The 16,536-nt window shown below is 42.3% G+C and overlaps 2 protein-coding genes across 3 annotated transcripts; both read right to left on the reverse strand.

Annotated features, from left to right (window-relative positions):
- Nucleotides 1–91: 91 nt before the first annotated feature.
- Nucleotides 92–11,732, reverse strand: cnksr1 (connector enhancer of kinase suppressor of Ras 1). Of its 2 annotated transcripts, none has more exons than XM_037240747.1 (21): nt 11,477–11,732; nt 10,480–10,637; nt 9,551–9,753; nt 9,388–9,472; nt 6,652–6,696; nt 6,447–6,566; nt 5,756–5,815; nt 5,579–5,644; nt 5,367–5,495; nt 5,140–5,252; nt 4,278–4,402; nt 4,041–4,204; nt 3,895–3,928; nt 3,658–3,833; nt 3,499–3,572; nt 3,351–3,422; nt 3,029–3,099; nt 2,854–2,915; nt 2,693–2,780; nt 2,438–2,619; nt 92–1,837 (listed from the first exon to the last, which is right to left on the reverse strand). In XM_037240747.1, exons 1-21 carry the CDS (start codon nt 11,526–11,528, stop codon nt 1,373–1,375), a joined length of 2,544 nt encoding a protein of 847 aa, XP_037096642.1. In that variant the 5' UTR covers nt 11,529–11,732; the 3' UTR covers nt 92–1,372. The 2 variants fall into 2 exon arrangements, with proteins under 2 accessions (XP_037096642.1, XP_037096641.1); XM_037240746.1 differs by having other exon boundaries at nt 4,029–4,204; nt 11,477–11,731.
- A 798-nt stretch (nt 11,733–12,530) lies between these two features.
- pole2 (polymerase (DNA directed), epsilon 2) lies at nt 12,531–16,507 on the reverse strand. Its single transcript, XM_037242083.1, has 19 exons — nt 16,343–16,507; nt 15,932–16,032; nt 15,796–15,871; nt 15,640–15,717; nt 15,456–15,549; nt 15,302–15,376; nt 15,032–15,115; nt 14,871–14,927; nt 14,747–14,795; nt 14,539–14,611; nt 14,248–14,420; nt 14,087–14,176; nt 13,958–14,012; nt 13,818–13,877; nt 13,576–13,653; nt 13,394–13,502; nt 13,153–13,329; nt 12,904–12,971; nt 12,531–12,823 (listed from the first exon to the last, which is right to left on the reverse strand). Exons 1-19 carry the CDS (start codon nt 16,414–16,416, stop codon nt 12,805–12,807), a joined length of 1,590 nt encoding a protein of 529 aa, XP_037097978.1. The 5' UTR covers nt 16,417–16,507; the 3' UTR covers nt 12,531–12,804.
- Between the last annotated feature and the right edge of the window lie 29 nt (nt 16,508–16,536).

Consider the following 16,536-nt stretch of genomic DNA (forward strand, 5'->3'; position numbering starts at 1 on the left):
ACATTTAAAAAAAAAAATCCTAGAAAAGTTGATAGAAAAGAAAGGAGAATGCAAATCTTCATTCGGAATAAGTCAAGTTGACAAATGTGGGTGATCATGACACTCATTTTTTATTATTATGATGACTCAGTGAAAATGAGCCAGTCAGAGCTTTTTAACACGTCACTACTTCACAAGCAATAATGGGACAGAAACAAAAGCTCAGCTCAGTATAAACTCGTCACAATAAATTTGAATATTGTAGAAAATTTCATTTATTTCAATAAAGTAGTTCAATTCAAAAATTGTATTACACAACAGACATTTGTTAAACACAGAGGGAAATACTTTCCACAAGGCCAATCAATAATTACGTATTGTAATAAAGAATATTTTGAAAACTTCCTATGCAATAATGTAAATTTGTGAAATGGTGAATTGTGCGTCTCCGTTAAAATCCTGAAGTATTTCACTCTGTTTAATGATTGTATAGTTTCACTTCTTTCTTTTTTTGTATTATGATTTCTAAAAATCAAACGGAAAAAAGGCACTACCTTGGCAGTACATTATCTGTGCAAATAATTCCAAAAGTCAATTAACGGGGAACTTGCAGCAGATATCTTAAAAATTATTTACACATCACATTTTTTTAAAAGGCATCTCCTATGGTACATATTTACCTAAAAAAAATTAAATATATTTTTTATACTGATTGGCAACTTGTTCAATATGTAAACTTGTACTATGGCAAGTCAAGGTCTGAAATTTAACCAAAAAAAAAAAGATAAAAATTCACAGGCACGTGTACGTAAGTAGAGCCTGTAAAATTTGCAAAGATACAGTAATATTTTCTTGGAAATCCCCAAGAGTTGTTCTTGCAGGAATAATAAGAACAAATGGATGAGGACTGAAGTTTCCTGGCTCTTCCAATTTAGAAACATCAAGCTGTCTCATAATCACACCCAAAAAAAACAACTTAGAGTGGCGCCTTGACTTACAAGTTTAATTTGTTACACGACAACGCTTACAACCCTAAACAGTTGTATCTCAAATCATCTTCCCCCATTGAAATGAATGGAAATACCATTAATCGGTTGCAGAAGTCATACTTCATAAAAGCCTAAAAGTATGAACAACAGCAAAACAGAATGTAAGGAACTCCCTACATTTGAAAACAGCTCTGTACTTTCAAGTCCTCACTTTGTGAAAATCGTCTTATTATTTTCAAACTGACACCTGCGGGTTGACTTTGTCACCACCATTTTGTGTTATTTATACTGTGACACATTTGCATGTCGGCATTTCCAGGCAGCATAAACAGATCTCAAAGTCAATCTTTCTGGTCAGTATTGAAACTGGTTTTGATGTGTATTGGCACACACAGAAGATGTGTTCAAATGTAGAAATAAGTGTCGGGCGCCTCTCCGCTCTCCCTCATCTCACTCAGCTGCTTGTTGATGGACTCCTCCAGAGAGCCCAGTGAGAGTTCCAACCCGGGACTGCTGCTCTCTTCCACCGGAGAGCCCAGTGGGAGCTCCAGGAGAACATCAGAAGTCTCGGCGTCCACCAGCTGCTCTCCGTCGCTGAGGTTCAGTCTGTGTGCGCCTTTTGTCTCTGCAGTGCTTGTTTCCGTGGCAACCGTTGCCAAGGCAACCTCATCGGCAGGCGCGACTCCCGCCGCAACGTTGCCAGTGGCGGCGGCGTCCGCATCCCCGATTTTGGAGGTCCTGAGAGAGGCCAGTCTCTCGATTTCATGAATGAGTTCTTCGTTCTGCTCCTTCCACTGGCGATATTTTGAGGCCGTCACGGCGGAACCGTCCAGAATTTTGTTGATCTGCTGTAATTCAGCTTCTTTGGCCTAACGAACGACAAAGGGATTTACATCCACAGAATTTACTACCTATCAGTCTTTCTGTCGATGAGAAGGAACAACTGATCCAAAGCGTACCCCATCGTGTCAAATAAGGACAGTTCCAACTAGGTGGGCATGGGAGAGTTTTTTTTTTTTTTTTAAGATTAGGGGGCCAATGTCGACATGACACGTCCATTAGGAGGGAGAAAAATGTTGGAAGTTGGACAATTTTAGACACCTGATATTCGAACCGGGATTTATTTGTATAATGTAGACAGTGTCACAATATAGCGTGTGTTGTGATGGTGAAAAAAAATTGGCAAAAGTCATGTTGCTCAGGGTACTTTTTTTGTACATTGTAGCTGGGAATATAAATAATTAAGAAACCATCCAAAAGCCCTTTCCCAGTCTTGTTGTTGTTTTACAGTTTGCAATGTCACCAAAAAAATATAAGCATCAAAGTCAATGTTATGCTTGGCATGTTGCTTCTTATAAAAGTTTTTTTGTTTAAATGTGGCCAAGTTTTGCACGTCATTGAGCTTCTATAATTTCCCAAACGCCATCGATCAACGATCAGTTCCAGGAAACTTACTGTAGCAGACTCACCTTCAAGGTGCTCTGCAGCGCCCGAAGCGTGTGCGCTTTCTCGTTGATGACGGGGTTCTTATTGCGCCGGATGAACGACCTCCTGAAGTGGTCGTGCGTGAGCGGCTGCTCTTGGCCCATGAGGGACACGCCTCCTTCCTTGATGTTGTTCAACATCTTGCCCATCTCATCTTCTGGGGCGGCTGCAAAACGACCATATGTGAAGTTTAGTTAACATTTAGTCAGGAGCTGGAGTGAACGCGTGGATGCTCGTACCTTTGCTGCCCCCTGTTGATGGACTTGGCAATGGCACCTTAATGTTGGTTTTGCGTTTGGGGCGCGGCAGGGTGCTGGCTTGTACTTTCTGCCGCACATCATCAACATCTATTAGGATTAAGTGCTCATAAATGAGTGTTCCCTTTTGCAAGTGCGCTGACCTTATGTCTCCTGCGAGGTGAAGGGGATCCCTCGTTTTCTGATTCTGTCTCACTGTAGCACTCTGGTGAATATACATACACAGTCAGGTATTTTTTTTTTTTACTAGAATTAAATTACATTGTTATTTTTCCATTACTGCATTAAAAATGTAAATGCTATTAAGTCGGTCGGTACCTTCTTCACTGTCTGGGCCCGGGCTGAGCTTCTTATGCTTTTGAATTGCTATGATGAGACAGTTTATCCACCTATAGAAAACAACATATTTCAAAATAATAAATATTTGATCAAACACATTTTAAATGTGTATAAAATTCCGACTGAAGCTGTCATGCTTTAAAAATTTATATTAAAAATTTCGGAAATGTGCTAATGGTGGGTGTTATGTGTGATATGACCTGCAGGGGGCAGTGTGTACTCACTGACGCCAATTGTACCATTACAATAACTTTTTGTAATTTTTCTAATAATTGCCACATTCATTTCAGGCCCAACTTACTTGCTCATTTCGCTGACATTGTCGGCGGCGAAAAAGATGTTGTGAAATCGCTGGTGTCGCATTTTGAACACACTTGGGGGGGAAAGAATGACTGAATTAATCACAATGTATGTGAATCCCAAAACAAAAGCATCATATTTGTCCTTACTATTTCCTCTTGTGCTCGCCAGCGCTCTCTATGGTGTAACTGGAGATGTTGACCAAGCCCTCTGCCTTCTCATCCTGAAAAAAACAAAACAAAAAGGAAAGCCATCATCCATTTTCTACACCAGCGCCTCCATCCTCGTTTCCCCGGATTGACACTCACCTGTTGGCTGGTGTACCAGTAGAGCGACGCCCCCTTGAGGACGAACCAGAAGCGTTGCCACTTCTGGGCGATGAAGACGCTGCTTTCCTTCCTCTTCTTCCAGAGCCAGCCGTCGCAGTCGGGCAAGACTATTTCTCGGCAGGACACGCGGCGTCGACTGAGGGCCGTCGTCATTCCTGAAACAAAATGATCAGTTAAGTAATACGAGATGATAGAAATTGGCTTCTCACGTTGTACCTTTGAGAGAAGTCTTTTTTGTCTCTTGGTATCCCTGAGAACAGAGCAGAAATGTATTGATTAATTACTCTAAGCATTTTGTTTCCCCCCAGAATTGGTTAGTCCTAACGTCTGGTGTGAGCTCATTTCCTTACGGTGTGGCCCATCATTTCAGGACAAGAACTGACGCTGGCTCTCTCCTGATTGAGTGCCTGCAGTGATAAACTTCGATGGATTTCGAACGGGGAAACGCTTCGCGGTGACGGCGAGCGCTCTCTTATCCGGGGGCCGCCCGGGGAAAGTCTCGAACCGGCCAGACTTTCAAACTCTCCTGTGAAAGGAACACGTAGCGACATTGGAGAACATCAGGAAGGATAATCGTTGGTAGGTTCCTAATGTTCTACCTGAGACCGAGAGAGCGCCTTGCGGGGTGAGCCTGCCTTCGACCTGGTTGTCGGCAGACAGCTCCGACTCCTCTTGCCCCATAGGCTGCTCCCCCGCCGTCACTTCAGGCCCTTGAATGGCTCTCCTGCGGGACAAAACACACAGCAACTGACATCAAAAGACATCAATGGTACTGTAGAGCTAAACGCTTCAAATGGATGGATGACGTTATAGGTCAAGGATGGTTTATTTATCAGGGAGTCTGTTCTCCATCACATCTCACCCTTGCTCCATTACTCTCTTTCCTCCTTTTCGGCCTCAATTTATTTTCCCAGGAACGCATGGCTAACTCCCTCAGCTATTTATCTTCCTGTGTGTGTGTGCAGGGTGGAGTTTATGGCATTTGCACTCTTCTTTCACCTACGGTGTCCAGGCTGCTGCTTGTCCTGGCAGATTAATGAGAATAAAACGCTGCTAGGAGGTTGTCTTCGAATGAGGAAAGCGCAAGTCGGTACTGTCGGGAATGAAACTTGGCTTTGAACATCATGTGGGATACGCCTAGAAGCTAGATAGCTCGAATAGTTACAAGATTTGTAATAAGTTTGTTAGCCTGCTAATTATTTGACTGAACAAATAGCGAAATAATTTTGGGAGGAGCTTCATTTGGTCAAGCCATAGCCTTGTCTAATAAAAAAAAAAAAAGTGTTTTGACGCCAACTTGTGGCCTTTACAGGTAATTACAAGCTTTTCTTTTTTTAGTGGGCCTCAATGACTCGCAGTAACTGTTGGGAAGAAAGTGATGTTAGCCACCTGATTAAAAATACATATTGGATTGTAGTTCCATGACGATATAAATTAATTTTTTTAAAAAGTCAGTGTTACCTGAAAGACAGGGACCGGACCGATGCTGCTACCCTCTCGAAAATGGAGTGCCTCAGATTGTCCTCTTCAAGCTCTTCGTCTGAACTCTCCCCTTTGTAGTAGTCGTCCTCCTCCTTTATACAAGGAAATCATCACAAACACAAAATTGTAAGCTGTGTTTCAATGTTTGATATTTTTGCAGGGTCTCAGTGCCAAGTTATTGTTGTGTGAAGGAGTCCTTGAATAACCTGCACAGGCAAAGAGCACTGGACCGGACCTCTGCGACAAAGTGAACCAGAAGTCCTTTTTATGACCAGATTGACGCCGCTGGGATTCTCCTCTAACTTCTTTACGAGGTTAGCCCTGCTCCAGCCCACCTAAAGCAATATAAGTGGTTCGGAAGATAAATGAAGGAATGAATGGGGGGGTTTTTTCCAATGGGGGGGGGGAAAAAACTCACCACTATCTGGTCATTGACTTTGATGACTTCATCTCCAGCCAAGATCTTTGCAACAGCGCTTGAAGGCTAAAGAATGATACGCACATTTTTCCACCAATTTTTTCCAAGCATGTAGATCCTCTGGAAAATTGATTTTGACACAGCCAAACGTTTAAATTGCAGTAACAACAGTCTAACCTCTGCTGCAGTTCCGGTCACATAGTGGTTATTGGAGCCAATGGATGTTATCTCGATGCCCTGAGACAAACAAAGACAATTAGGGAGGAGATAAAATAACACACACACATACACACAGGAGCATTGTTCTGTCATCGCTGCGTGAAATATCGACGTCTGTCTCTAGATGCATCGACGGCTCGCTGTGTAATTAGCCACGAGCTAGCTCTGATTCATTATATTCAGCCATAGGAGCGAACTAATCTCACCCTGGAGACGCGATCAATAATATAGTTCACAGAGAAGATATACACTAACGGACAAAACTGTGTTTTTTCCACAAAGAGAGATCTTTATCACGGAAAAGCAAAGAATAAAACAAATATAATTGATAACATGGCGATAATGTAAAATAATACGCTACAGATTTTCTGCCATTATTTCACGGCTGCTTCTGAAAAGTGTGTGGTACAGATGGGCTGAATTGAAATGTTCCTTTGAATAATAAAAGGACGTGGGAGGAAGTTTCTAAAAGAGGCAAAGAAGTAAAAAGGAGAGATAAAATGGTTGCGTTGAGTTCATCATGAGGCACGAACAACCTTGGATAAAAAAGAAGATCTTAAATTAAGATTCAAGACTGAGGAGAAAGTTTGGAGTGTCGATGGGATGTGAAAATTCAAATGGGTTCAAATTAGAATGATGAGAACATTACCAGCTGGTCTCCCGGTGAAACGGGCACTAGGTCGACGCTCTCAAGCTGCGTGGTGTTGCTAAGCAAAGCCTCCGGACTGCTGTTCAGAATCTCGTCGCACACCAACACTAATTGACGGCACTTAAGCCACAAGAAATGGGAGCGTTAAAAAAAAAAAAATTATAATAACAGTGGGAACAAGTAGGAGGAAATTAAAGTGACCTACCACGGAGATGATGTCCTTCTCTTTCTCGTAGACACTTGTACGTTTCTATGGGATGGATAAAATGTCACATGGTCAATATGTATGTCATCTAATACTGCTGATTAATATCGACTGCTAGCGGAAATGGGACAAGCTCACCCGAAAAAAAAAAAAAAAAAAATCAGGCCATTTCCTGTTCACATCATCAATCCGGTAAAATGAAATTTAAAATAAAATAACACAGACAACTTTGACATTTGTTGCACTCAAACATAAGCGATAAAATCTCAAATATTTGCCTTTTCATATTCATACTCCTCACTCATAAAAAAGAAAGTTTCGAATTTATTTTTTTCATCAAGGTCTCCTCTGATGATATGGATAAAAAGACGGTATTGTGCTGTGCTGGGTTGTGTGGCTTAGTGTGTGTGTGTGTACGCGTCTGTGTGTGTGTCTTTGTCCCAAAGCTGATCTCTCCGTGGTTGTCAAGGAAACAAAGACAAGCTATTATGTAGGAGTATGGGGGAAAAGAAGGCAAAGCATTGGCACAAGATTAATTCACAGTTGAAATATGCAAAACACTTGACGACGTACGTTGTTTTTTTCCTTTTTGAGCAAACAGTCTCGAGAGCCTCCTGGGGCAAGTTTACATTCATCAAATATTTTTTTATTTGCCAGCGGGTCAACTATAAAAAGACTGCTGCATCAAGCAGCTTCTCCTTTTTCTTAAGCTCAGTAAAGGTTACGCGATTCCAATTTTAAACCTTGAATTAATTATTCTTATAAGTAGCCCGAGTACCTGGCAAAAAAAAAAAAAACACGCCATCAGATTTACATACCTCAAACGTAAAGCCTCCAGTTCAAAGTTCACACAGCCCTTCACCCTTTTTTGTGCTTTTCCCTCCTGGCTGACTTCAACGCCGCCTCAGCTCAAGGCTGGCTGAGCGCAGCAACGACACGCAACAAAACTGAGACCAGCTGACTTCCTATCGTGGTGGCCTTCGGGCCGCTGGGAAGCATGATCGCGCTCACGCTTGACCAAACAGGAAATAAGAGTCCTTTCTTTGGTGTCAAGCGTGAGAAGCGACTCTTGTGAGAGCCGTGACTGATGTAATACTTTGCTACTGATGCGACCTGTTTGTAACGCTTATAGGATGAGGTCATGTGACACATACACGTGTGTGTGTATGTGGAGGAACTCTATCAGCATCACTTTGCAATAGTAAAACAAATATCAAACTTGTCTCGCGGGTTTCTCCTATCTAAAAACATCTTTCTCCATGAAAATGAAAGGAAATGCCATTAATTTGTTCCAGTCCCACAAACAAGAAGTTTTACATAGAAGTGGTTTAGTAGGAGACAGTAATATTGGTTGTTTTTTCACAGCACACAAAAAAATACACCTGTGGCGATTTTGTTATGTATTTTTTCTTCATGTGTTGTGCTGCTTGTGTTCATCCATCCAGTGTACTCAAGTTAAGAAAACTACATGCTAATCACAGTAGCATCCGCAAAAACCACCGAGTCGACAAACCTGAATCCGAAGCTCAAGAAACGAGAAGCACGTGAAGTAATCGCCTAAACCGTGAGCATACGCAACATAACATACGAGAATCCAAAACAGGAAGTGAGCGAACAATAGGGCGCCATTATCAAGTTGACTGTTATCATCAAGTTGTGATCTCGCCGATCAATCACTTCCAACATGTGAGTGGAAAACATCCTCTGAGTCAGCTCCATTTGTCTCCTCCACATCACCGGACACTCAGACACTCATGCTCCTATTTTTGACATCATTTTTTCCAAATAGTTGACCTCCTTATCAGCTGCGTCATCATTTTCAAATGAATCAGTCGCATGCATAGTCGATAACAACATCCAGGTTTTGTCAACTGAGAGCAGAAGTAGACTATGATCTATTTCGAGAGGTATAGCAACAGATTAAGGGAGCTAGTAACAGTACCTGCTGTGCCGGGTCGCAATCCAAAACAGGTCCTAAATTTAAACTCCTTTAAAATGGCATGCTGGTTTCCCTTTTTTGTTCGATCCCCAATGCCTTTCAGGCTTAAATGTCCGACACGTCTCTTCTTCTTGCTGCTGTGTTCACGATAGAAAACCTCCCCAGGGAGTCAAAAGTTGGTCAGGAGTCACTGTGTAATCTCCTCCTCCTCCTCCTCCTTTGACGACAGTATCAGTCAATAAGTCAGCCATCCAAGCTCATCCCGTCTACTTAGCGTTTGACATTCAGCCTTTAAGGACCTCGCTGGCTAATTTCTCCCTCCACACCTTGAAAAGAAAACCCCTCTGGTAGTCACATGTCCACTGTCTGGCCCTCCTCCTTCTTTAGTCTTTAAGGTACAAGCGGCTTCAAATATGCCAGGAATGTCGAGATAACGCAGGTTACAAAAAAGGGAGCTTGTGCTCCTGTTTGGGTTCAGCAAGTTGTAGTTCCTCTATATGGAGATCTTGAGGGGAAAAAGTCTTCCTCTTTAAAAGTATTTAAAAAGAATCACGTTTTTCTATTGTGCATTCAAGAGAAGCGGAAAGTAATTAAAAAATAAATAAATAAATGTGTATTGTAATTTCCACTAACAACCCAGGTTAAACTAAGCTCCTCCTCAACGTACAAAGCTTGTCTCTCAGTCGAGATGCATCACTTTGACATATTTCCTCGACACCGATCTAGACGAGAGCTTTGAAGCAACTTCCGGCACATCATTAAGAAATTGGACGGATGGGAAAAAAAAATATACCAACCTTTTGCACGATCGCCCCGAGTTCTTTGCAATGGCTCACGATTTTTTTGCTCGTCTTGCGTCCGCTCAGATGCGAGAGCTTATACCTGACCAAACACAATCAAGTTGCACGCCGTCAACATTTTTAAAACGTAGAGCACAACACGTTGAAATTCCTTACTGACCTATTCAGTAAGCAGAAAAGTCCTTTGGCTGAAGGGATGAGCTCCACCACCGCGTGCAATACACTGGTGGACAGCTTGGTGGCGCTCTGCCCGTCGTAGCTGTTGTGGCGCCAACGCCCCTGGATGCCCATCTGCAAGTTGTTGGCCAACATTCGCAGCTTCTCCGCCAGGCCGTGCAGGGTTTCCCCACCGTCGCCGTATGACTGACAGGGACGATTCACGTCAAATTCGTCAATATTCAAAGCTTGAGCGCAATTGGTTGCATTCAGGCCGCTCTCGACAGGGGTCAAGAGGTTTGTTCTACTCGGGCTTTGTTGTTACATATCAACCAGTGGCACTAATCCGGACTCTCAGAAGTGGCCAAGAATTTTTCATGGTCTTATCCACGCCGCAATGACGTAACGACGCTCTTGAACGCGTTCAACCTCCTCCATGTGACGCTGGCTTTTGTGAATGAGCGCCGGTCACAAGGCAAACAGGCGGGCGGATGGTCCTCTGTCATGTCAACGCAAACTGTGGAAGTGGCTCTTATGAAAACGCGTCTGTTGTTGAAGATTTACGTAAGCCTTCTCATTCATTGAAGGAGAATCCTGTCTGTGATTTGGCAACAGATTTAAGCAGCTTGAGCCTGCTCAGTTAGCCTACAAACACACGACTGCTTTAGTGTTATAAATAAACCTCCTTCACAAGTGCATGACTTTTTCTTCTAGGAATGAAACAAACAACACGAGACGAAACTCAGCCCATGCTGCTCGAAGGAGAACACGACGTTCTGTGAATTCAGCATTAGACTGTAAACGATTGTGTCGGCGCTCCGGTACCAACATAAGTCATCGTCAATGCCCTCGAGACAAACATCCCTCGCCTCACCGTCACCATGGTCACGTATTGTACACAAAATACACGTGATTGTGTTTTTCCCGCCTCACCAAGGAGCACAGCTTCTCCACGGCCTCGAGGATCAACTCCTGGTGGCCGATCTTGCACACGCCCAGCCGTTCCAGGTCTACTGAAGTCAATTGGAGCAAATCCAGGCCAGATAGGTGCCACTCTGACAAGGCGTAGCGATGCAAGGGTGCGTCCAGACCTGGCAGTTGGAAGTAGGAGATGGGAAGAGTCAGGCTTTTCATACTGAAAGCCCATATTAGCAGGGGGAAAAAAAAAAAAAAATAACAAGCCGGGACATGCAGCTGGAGCATTGACACGAATTTGTATTGGCAAACCACAACAAAACTTTTGTTAACCCTTGAAAAGTTATGACGTAAAAGTGTCTGTTTATTTAACTAGAAAATAATAAATGTGCATGTAAAAGTACATAAGTATTGTACGGAAGAGGATTAGGGCCAGTGAAGAAAAAAAAAAAAACGAGGGGTTACAGGATTCTACTTTAAAGTCAGAATTCCCACTTTCTGACTTTCAAGTCAGAATTCTGAGAATAAAGTCAGAATTTGACTTTAAAGTCAGAATTCTGAGAAAAAAGTCAGAATCCTGTCACCCCTCGTTTTTTTTTCTTCACTGGCCCTAATCCTCTTCCGTAGTATTGGGACAGATAAACACACAATATTTCCGAAATACAAGCAGTCATTAAGCTACTTTGTTATTTCAACAGCTAATAGTGTCACTGTATTGTATTTAATAGTAAAAGGAAAGTCTTAAACACAAGTATGTGTAGCTGTAGTTGCGCTAATCATTCTAAACTTTAGAGAAAAGTCTGATTGGGGGGGGGAAAAAGCATGTCACAACACTGTTGACAGGACTGTTATGGCTCCTCCGGGCCACTTCCTCATTCCACCTCCACCTTTCACTTCCCAAAGGATTCCCGTGTGTTTGCAATCGATTTGTGACTCCAAAGTAGCTCGGAAGCGATCACAGCAACGAGAAAAAAAAAAAACTGGTGTAAAAGGCAGTGGTGAGAATCGGGCTCACCTTGGAGCCATTGGCACACAGTCTCCTCGCTCCAGGCCGTGATCGGCTCCATGCTCGGCTCCACTCGCTCCCCGCCGCCTTGGCTGACGTTTACCTGGCCGTGGTTGTTGTTGTTGTTTGAAGGAAGACGGGAAAGTAGCTCTCGAGTCGGACGACGACGACGTGTGGCACCCCTTTGTTCAGGTACAGGTGGGTGGGGGTAAGTGGCAAAGCCCCTGAGCTCCCTCTCGTTGCCAACCAATGGTGGTATGACCTGGTGTTGGCTCGTGAGTGAACGATCCGTTCTAAAGCACGAGTCCTTTCAGTGAACGAATCACTTCCTACAGTGATTCGTTCTTTTTTCAGTTCATATGACTTCAACCAGTAGGTGTCGGTAATGCCCATTGAAGCTGGTGCCACCTCGCCGTAAAACAAAACGAAGAAGAAAATGTAACTTCCCGTTCACGAACGAGTCGTGAATTGCATTTCCCGTTCACCAACGAACGAATCTGTGAGTGAACGAATCACTCACTGAGTGAATCATTCACTGAGTGATTCGCATTTCCAGTTCACCGCGAGAACGGATCAGTGAGGGAATGAATCCTGGCTTTCCCGTTCACGAACGAGTCAATGAGTGAACTGCCTTCCTGTGCATCAACGGATCAGTCAGTGCGTCTCTTGGCGTGAACTATGTTAGCCAGATTCATTGAACGATTCGTTTGAACGAATCTGTTGAGTGAACCGATTCTAAAGATTCAGTTCACCTAAAAGACTGGAATGCACATCACTAGTATGACCCTCCTTCGTTCACCTGTGCGAAGTCTTGAATAAAGTTGTACGTGCAATTAAGCAACACTTGAGTCATGCGTCTTTAATTTGTATTTTATTATATCTATTTTGTTTATATTTTTAAATTGTTGAAATATTTAAAAAAAACGTTTCGCTTTTGAGGATCTCCCCATGTTACTCAATGACTATGAATTAATTTAGTCATTAAAATAACTACAAAGGAAATAATTATTTCTAAATTAATAACTATTAACTATACTTCGTACAGCGCAGTTTTACTTTTCAATAATTATTAGAACTTTATTTTCATAACGTCACCTCATTATCTTTGTTACATTGCAATTTTATTCACTTAAAGAGAAAGTCAAGTCAAACATTTTATCCTCAATATGTTCTACACAGCACTAGTCCAAACACAATATTCTGATTAATATTGTGTTTGTGGAATATAAAATTAAGCATCAAAATCCATGACGACTACAAATAAAATGACAGTTGCTCACACACACAAACAAATATTCGATAAAACTTTATGTACAGACTAAAAAATATATCTCTGATTATAGTCCTTGAAGTTTGCTGTGGAAACATAAAATAACAGTCATGTTATTCACCTAATTTATTCATCCATTTAAATAAATGTACAAAACGGTCCTTACCTGTCCTCAATGGTTTTGTTGGCTGGATAGTAAACTTTAAATGTAAAACCACTTCTTAGGAAAGAGCCCTGGTGAAGTGATGAATAAAGTTTTCATTAATGACGACTCACAATTTCTTTTTTGTTTGGGAAAAAATAATCTATTAGCATTGTTTGAGCTCTCTGAATCGCTCCAAGATGCCAATTAGTAGCGCCAGAGCTTCAACCAATAGGAAATTAGTAACTGGGGTCAAGGAAGTACGTTACATACCGGATTGACGCAAAGGCAGTCGGAGTGTGTGACGCTGAAGGGGTCGTACTTGTCGGCAAAGACCACCATGTCGGGAACGGGGTACACGCGCAGGGCGTAGTCGTAGGCCCAAAACACGGGAGTGACATAAAGAGGCAGCGGGGCCAGGTGAGCCTGCGACAGAATGCTCCGGACAAACTGACAACAACAACAGTGTCAACAGTGGGACAACTTTTTTTTTTCTTTTTTGAAAGACACTCACATGATTGGGAATATCCAGGTTGCTGTTAGGCAAGCCCACACAATTCCTGCACATTTTGTTGACCAAGTCCTCACGGATGACAATGATCTCCTGACTGCAGTATTGGATCCTGAAAGAGACCATGAACAGTATTTAAGCAAAACCACATTCATTTGCCAGAGCTTAACTTAGCTTTGACTTACCTGCACGGGTTGGTGGTGAACGCGCAAAAAGGAACCCTCTGTCTGAACTCCTCGGTGATGTGATTCGCCAGCGGAGGTCTGAGCGAAGACATGAATCAGTAGTCGACAGTTTTTGTCAACATTTTGTTGTTTTTCAGGTTAAAAAAATGTGATGGAGTTCCATTCCTACTATGTAAAAAAATAACAAAAATCTGTCAACAAAGGAGATTTGTAGTCTATTTATTCTTCAATATAAATATTACCGTGGTAGGATGGTGCCCGGGCCTGGATCTTCAGGGCCAGGAACAAACACAAAACGACTACTGCAGGTTCAAGAAGAGGGCAATGGCAGTGAGACACGAATTCAAATTTAAACGACAATGACAAAAAAAAACACTCTTACTTGTTGAGTATGTTAGGATGCGCACATATGCTGTCAGCTAACACCTTCAGCGACTCTAAAAAGAGAATAATGATAGCAATGTGAGACTTTATCATTTCTCATTTGATTGTTAAGAGTTGGAGAGTTTACCCTTGAGTGATTTGACGTGACCTTTTCCATACGGAACAGAAGAGAAGTTTCCACAAAAGATGAAACACGTGGGAGGCATTGCCGCGTAACCTGGTGGTACAAATTGTCCACACGGTTCGAGTCAGTCATTCATTAGAGCGGAGCTGCTGGTAGACACGTACCTGAGAACATGAGGTTGAGCTTCTCCATCACTTCCGCGTTGTCCAGCCACACGTCGGAAACCAGTACAAACATGGCGTCGTCGTTTTCCTCCTCCAGTTGCTTGAGCTTGACCGACGCTTTCACCGACGTAGTGGAGGGACCGCCGAAAAAGTTGATGTTGCCAAAGTACGCCCTGGTGGCAGAAGTTAGGATACGAACAATGCCTGGTAACTCACATAAATTAAATTGCATGAAAAAAAAAAACAACAGAGGGAATAGAAAATAGATTTAAAAAATGGAACTAATTATACTGTGTGGCTGATGAAGGTTCTATGGGCGGAGTGCCAAAACCATTGACGTGGAAAACAGAGTCCTCGTACCAGCCTGAAAGACAAGGTCGAAACATTGAGCCCAGTCTGTATTATCATCGACAAGCCTTCAGACCATAATTTCCTTAAATTTTTGGATTCCACCTTCGTTAAATTAGGAACACTCAGTACAGCGTGTCACTCGACTTACCCTCAGCCAATACGAAACTGTATTCAGTGTAAAGGCCATTATGAAACTGGTGCAAGATGAATTAAGGCAAAACTCAATCGAATTTTTTGTTCAATTGAAACACAAAAAGTAAAGGAAAGGATATTGCCTTGGACATATTGAGCTCTACTGTCCCAGTTGGATCCTCCAGGTAGAATTTCCCCTATTAAAAGACAACATTTAAAAAAAAAAAAAACACAAATCCAAAAGATGAATGTATACTTGTGATTCTATATGGACCAAAAGGCACGTGGCCTGCCGCCTCACCTCTCTTAGTTGCGTGATCATTCCGAGAACGATCACGCCCCCCAGTGTGGCCGTGCTGCCGAGCAAAGCTTCAATGGTCTTCAGCTGGATGAAAAAAAAATAATTATAATTAAAAAAAAAAAAAGAAACATCTTGAGGATTTGGGAGACCCACACTATGTTTTCAAAACTTGCTTGATTAATAATTTAGAATTAATAACACATGGAAACTATTTGTGAAAAAAAGACTGAACTAAAATTTGACACATGAGGACAGCGATGACGAGGTTACCTGAAATTTGTTTTGATTGTGCACGACAGCAGCTCCTATGACAGGCGGGGTGAACAGCTCGTGTCGACGTGTGCGCTGTAAACCAAATTCAAACATAAGCACCTCATCAGAACACTTCTCAAAACAAAGACAGTAGTAAAAAAAAAAATCTGACCTGCAGTAAGATTGTGTAGCGCTCCCGAAAAAGTTCCGCCTTGTCTCTGGCGATGCCGCACAGGCCCGGAGTTGGATGGTTGGTCATACTTAGGCTGCCAATGGAATCAAAGAGGTACAAAGAGTATATCAAAATATATTTACATGCAAAGTACAAATACGACACTGTACAGTAATTTACTTACGGAACAAACTTCTTCCGCTCCGCGTTGTAAATATATCTGGGCACGTCAAAGGCGCCGATGATGTTGAAAACGTTAGTCCTGGAAAAGAGTCAAAGTCACCTTCCGACTTAAAAAAATAAATAAAAATGCATTCGAGAGGTTTTTTGAGCTTCTTACATGGTTTCATCGCAGGATTGAAAGCAGTCCTGCACGGCATTTTCCACCACCGATAGCTCGATCATGCTTGAAGTCACTATTGGATAAAACACAGATACAGACAACCAATATACACCATACGCTCGCACAAACTCACATGGTTGCTTCTCCACAGCATCCAGCACCCTTTCGATGATGTCATCCAGCTCAGTGGGACTGACAGACAACAGGGCCTCTACCAGGCACTTGGTGGCCTCACTTTGACAACAACAAAGTATGTGTACATTCATATGTTTGCACAATAAAAAGCAACAAAAGGCAAAACTGCCAATGAACAACCAGTACAGTTCTTAAATAGTAAATAGTGTCAATTTGAGTGAGCATTTTTCCTGTTTTGAAGTCAACTAGGTAATAAAGTAACAACAGAATGTAATTTTGAGCAATTATTTGACATTTGGTTGGGGAAAGTTACCAAATTCATAAAAAGAGTTTGACAGCTACACGAACGTCACGACTAGACAAGATCGACTTAATAGAATCAAAATAGAAATGATTTAGTTATACATACGGTCGGAGAATAAATCCCCGCATTTTGAAGTCAGCACAAACTCTGGACTTTATTCTCCGGGCAGCATCCATCATTGTTTACTTCGCTGGTGTGGGTCTGTCCACTCGTGCTTTGGCGCCAAATATTTTACTTCCTTATTCGTGTCGTCACTTCCGCGAAAGGCGCTTTAACAATAAAACAAAGTCAGAATCAGA

This window comes from Syngnathus acus, chromosome 22 (genome assembly GCF_901709675.1).
Source record: "Syngnathus acus chromosome 22, fSynAcu1.2, whole genome shotgun sequence".
Taxonomy (NCBI): domain Eukaryota; kingdom Metazoa; phylum Chordata; class Actinopteri; order Syngnathiformes; family Syngnathidae; genus Syngnathus; species Syngnathus acus.

Excerpts from the sequence above, each read along its gene's own strand:
- cnksr1 (XM_037240746.1), bottom strand. The coding sequence starts at position 11,528 with ATGGAGCCGATCACGGCCTGGAGCGAGGAGACTGTGTGCCAATGGCTC. Across the intron at positions 10,638-11,476 it reads TGTGTGCCAATGGCTCCAAG|GTCTGGACGCACCCTTGCAT; the intron begins GTGAGCCCGATT and ends TCCAACTGCCAG. Across the intron at positions 3,100-3,350 it reads AATGTCAGCGAAATGAGCAA|GTGGATAAACTGTCTCATCA; the intron begins GTAAGTTGGGCC and ends TGTTTTCTATAG.
- pole2 (XM_037242083.1), bottom strand. The coding sequence starts at position 16,416 with ATGATGGATGCTGCCCGGAGAATAAAGTCCAGAGTTTGTGCTGACTTC. Across the intron at positions 15,377-15,455 it reads GCTACACAATCTTACTGCAG|CGCACACGTCGACACGAGCT; the intron begins GTCAGATTTTTT and ends TTTGGTTTACAG. Across the intron at positions 12,972-13,152 it reads ACTGCCTTTGCGTCAATCCG|GGCTCTTTCCTAAGAAGTGG; the intron begins GTATGTAACGTA and ends TCACTTCACCAG.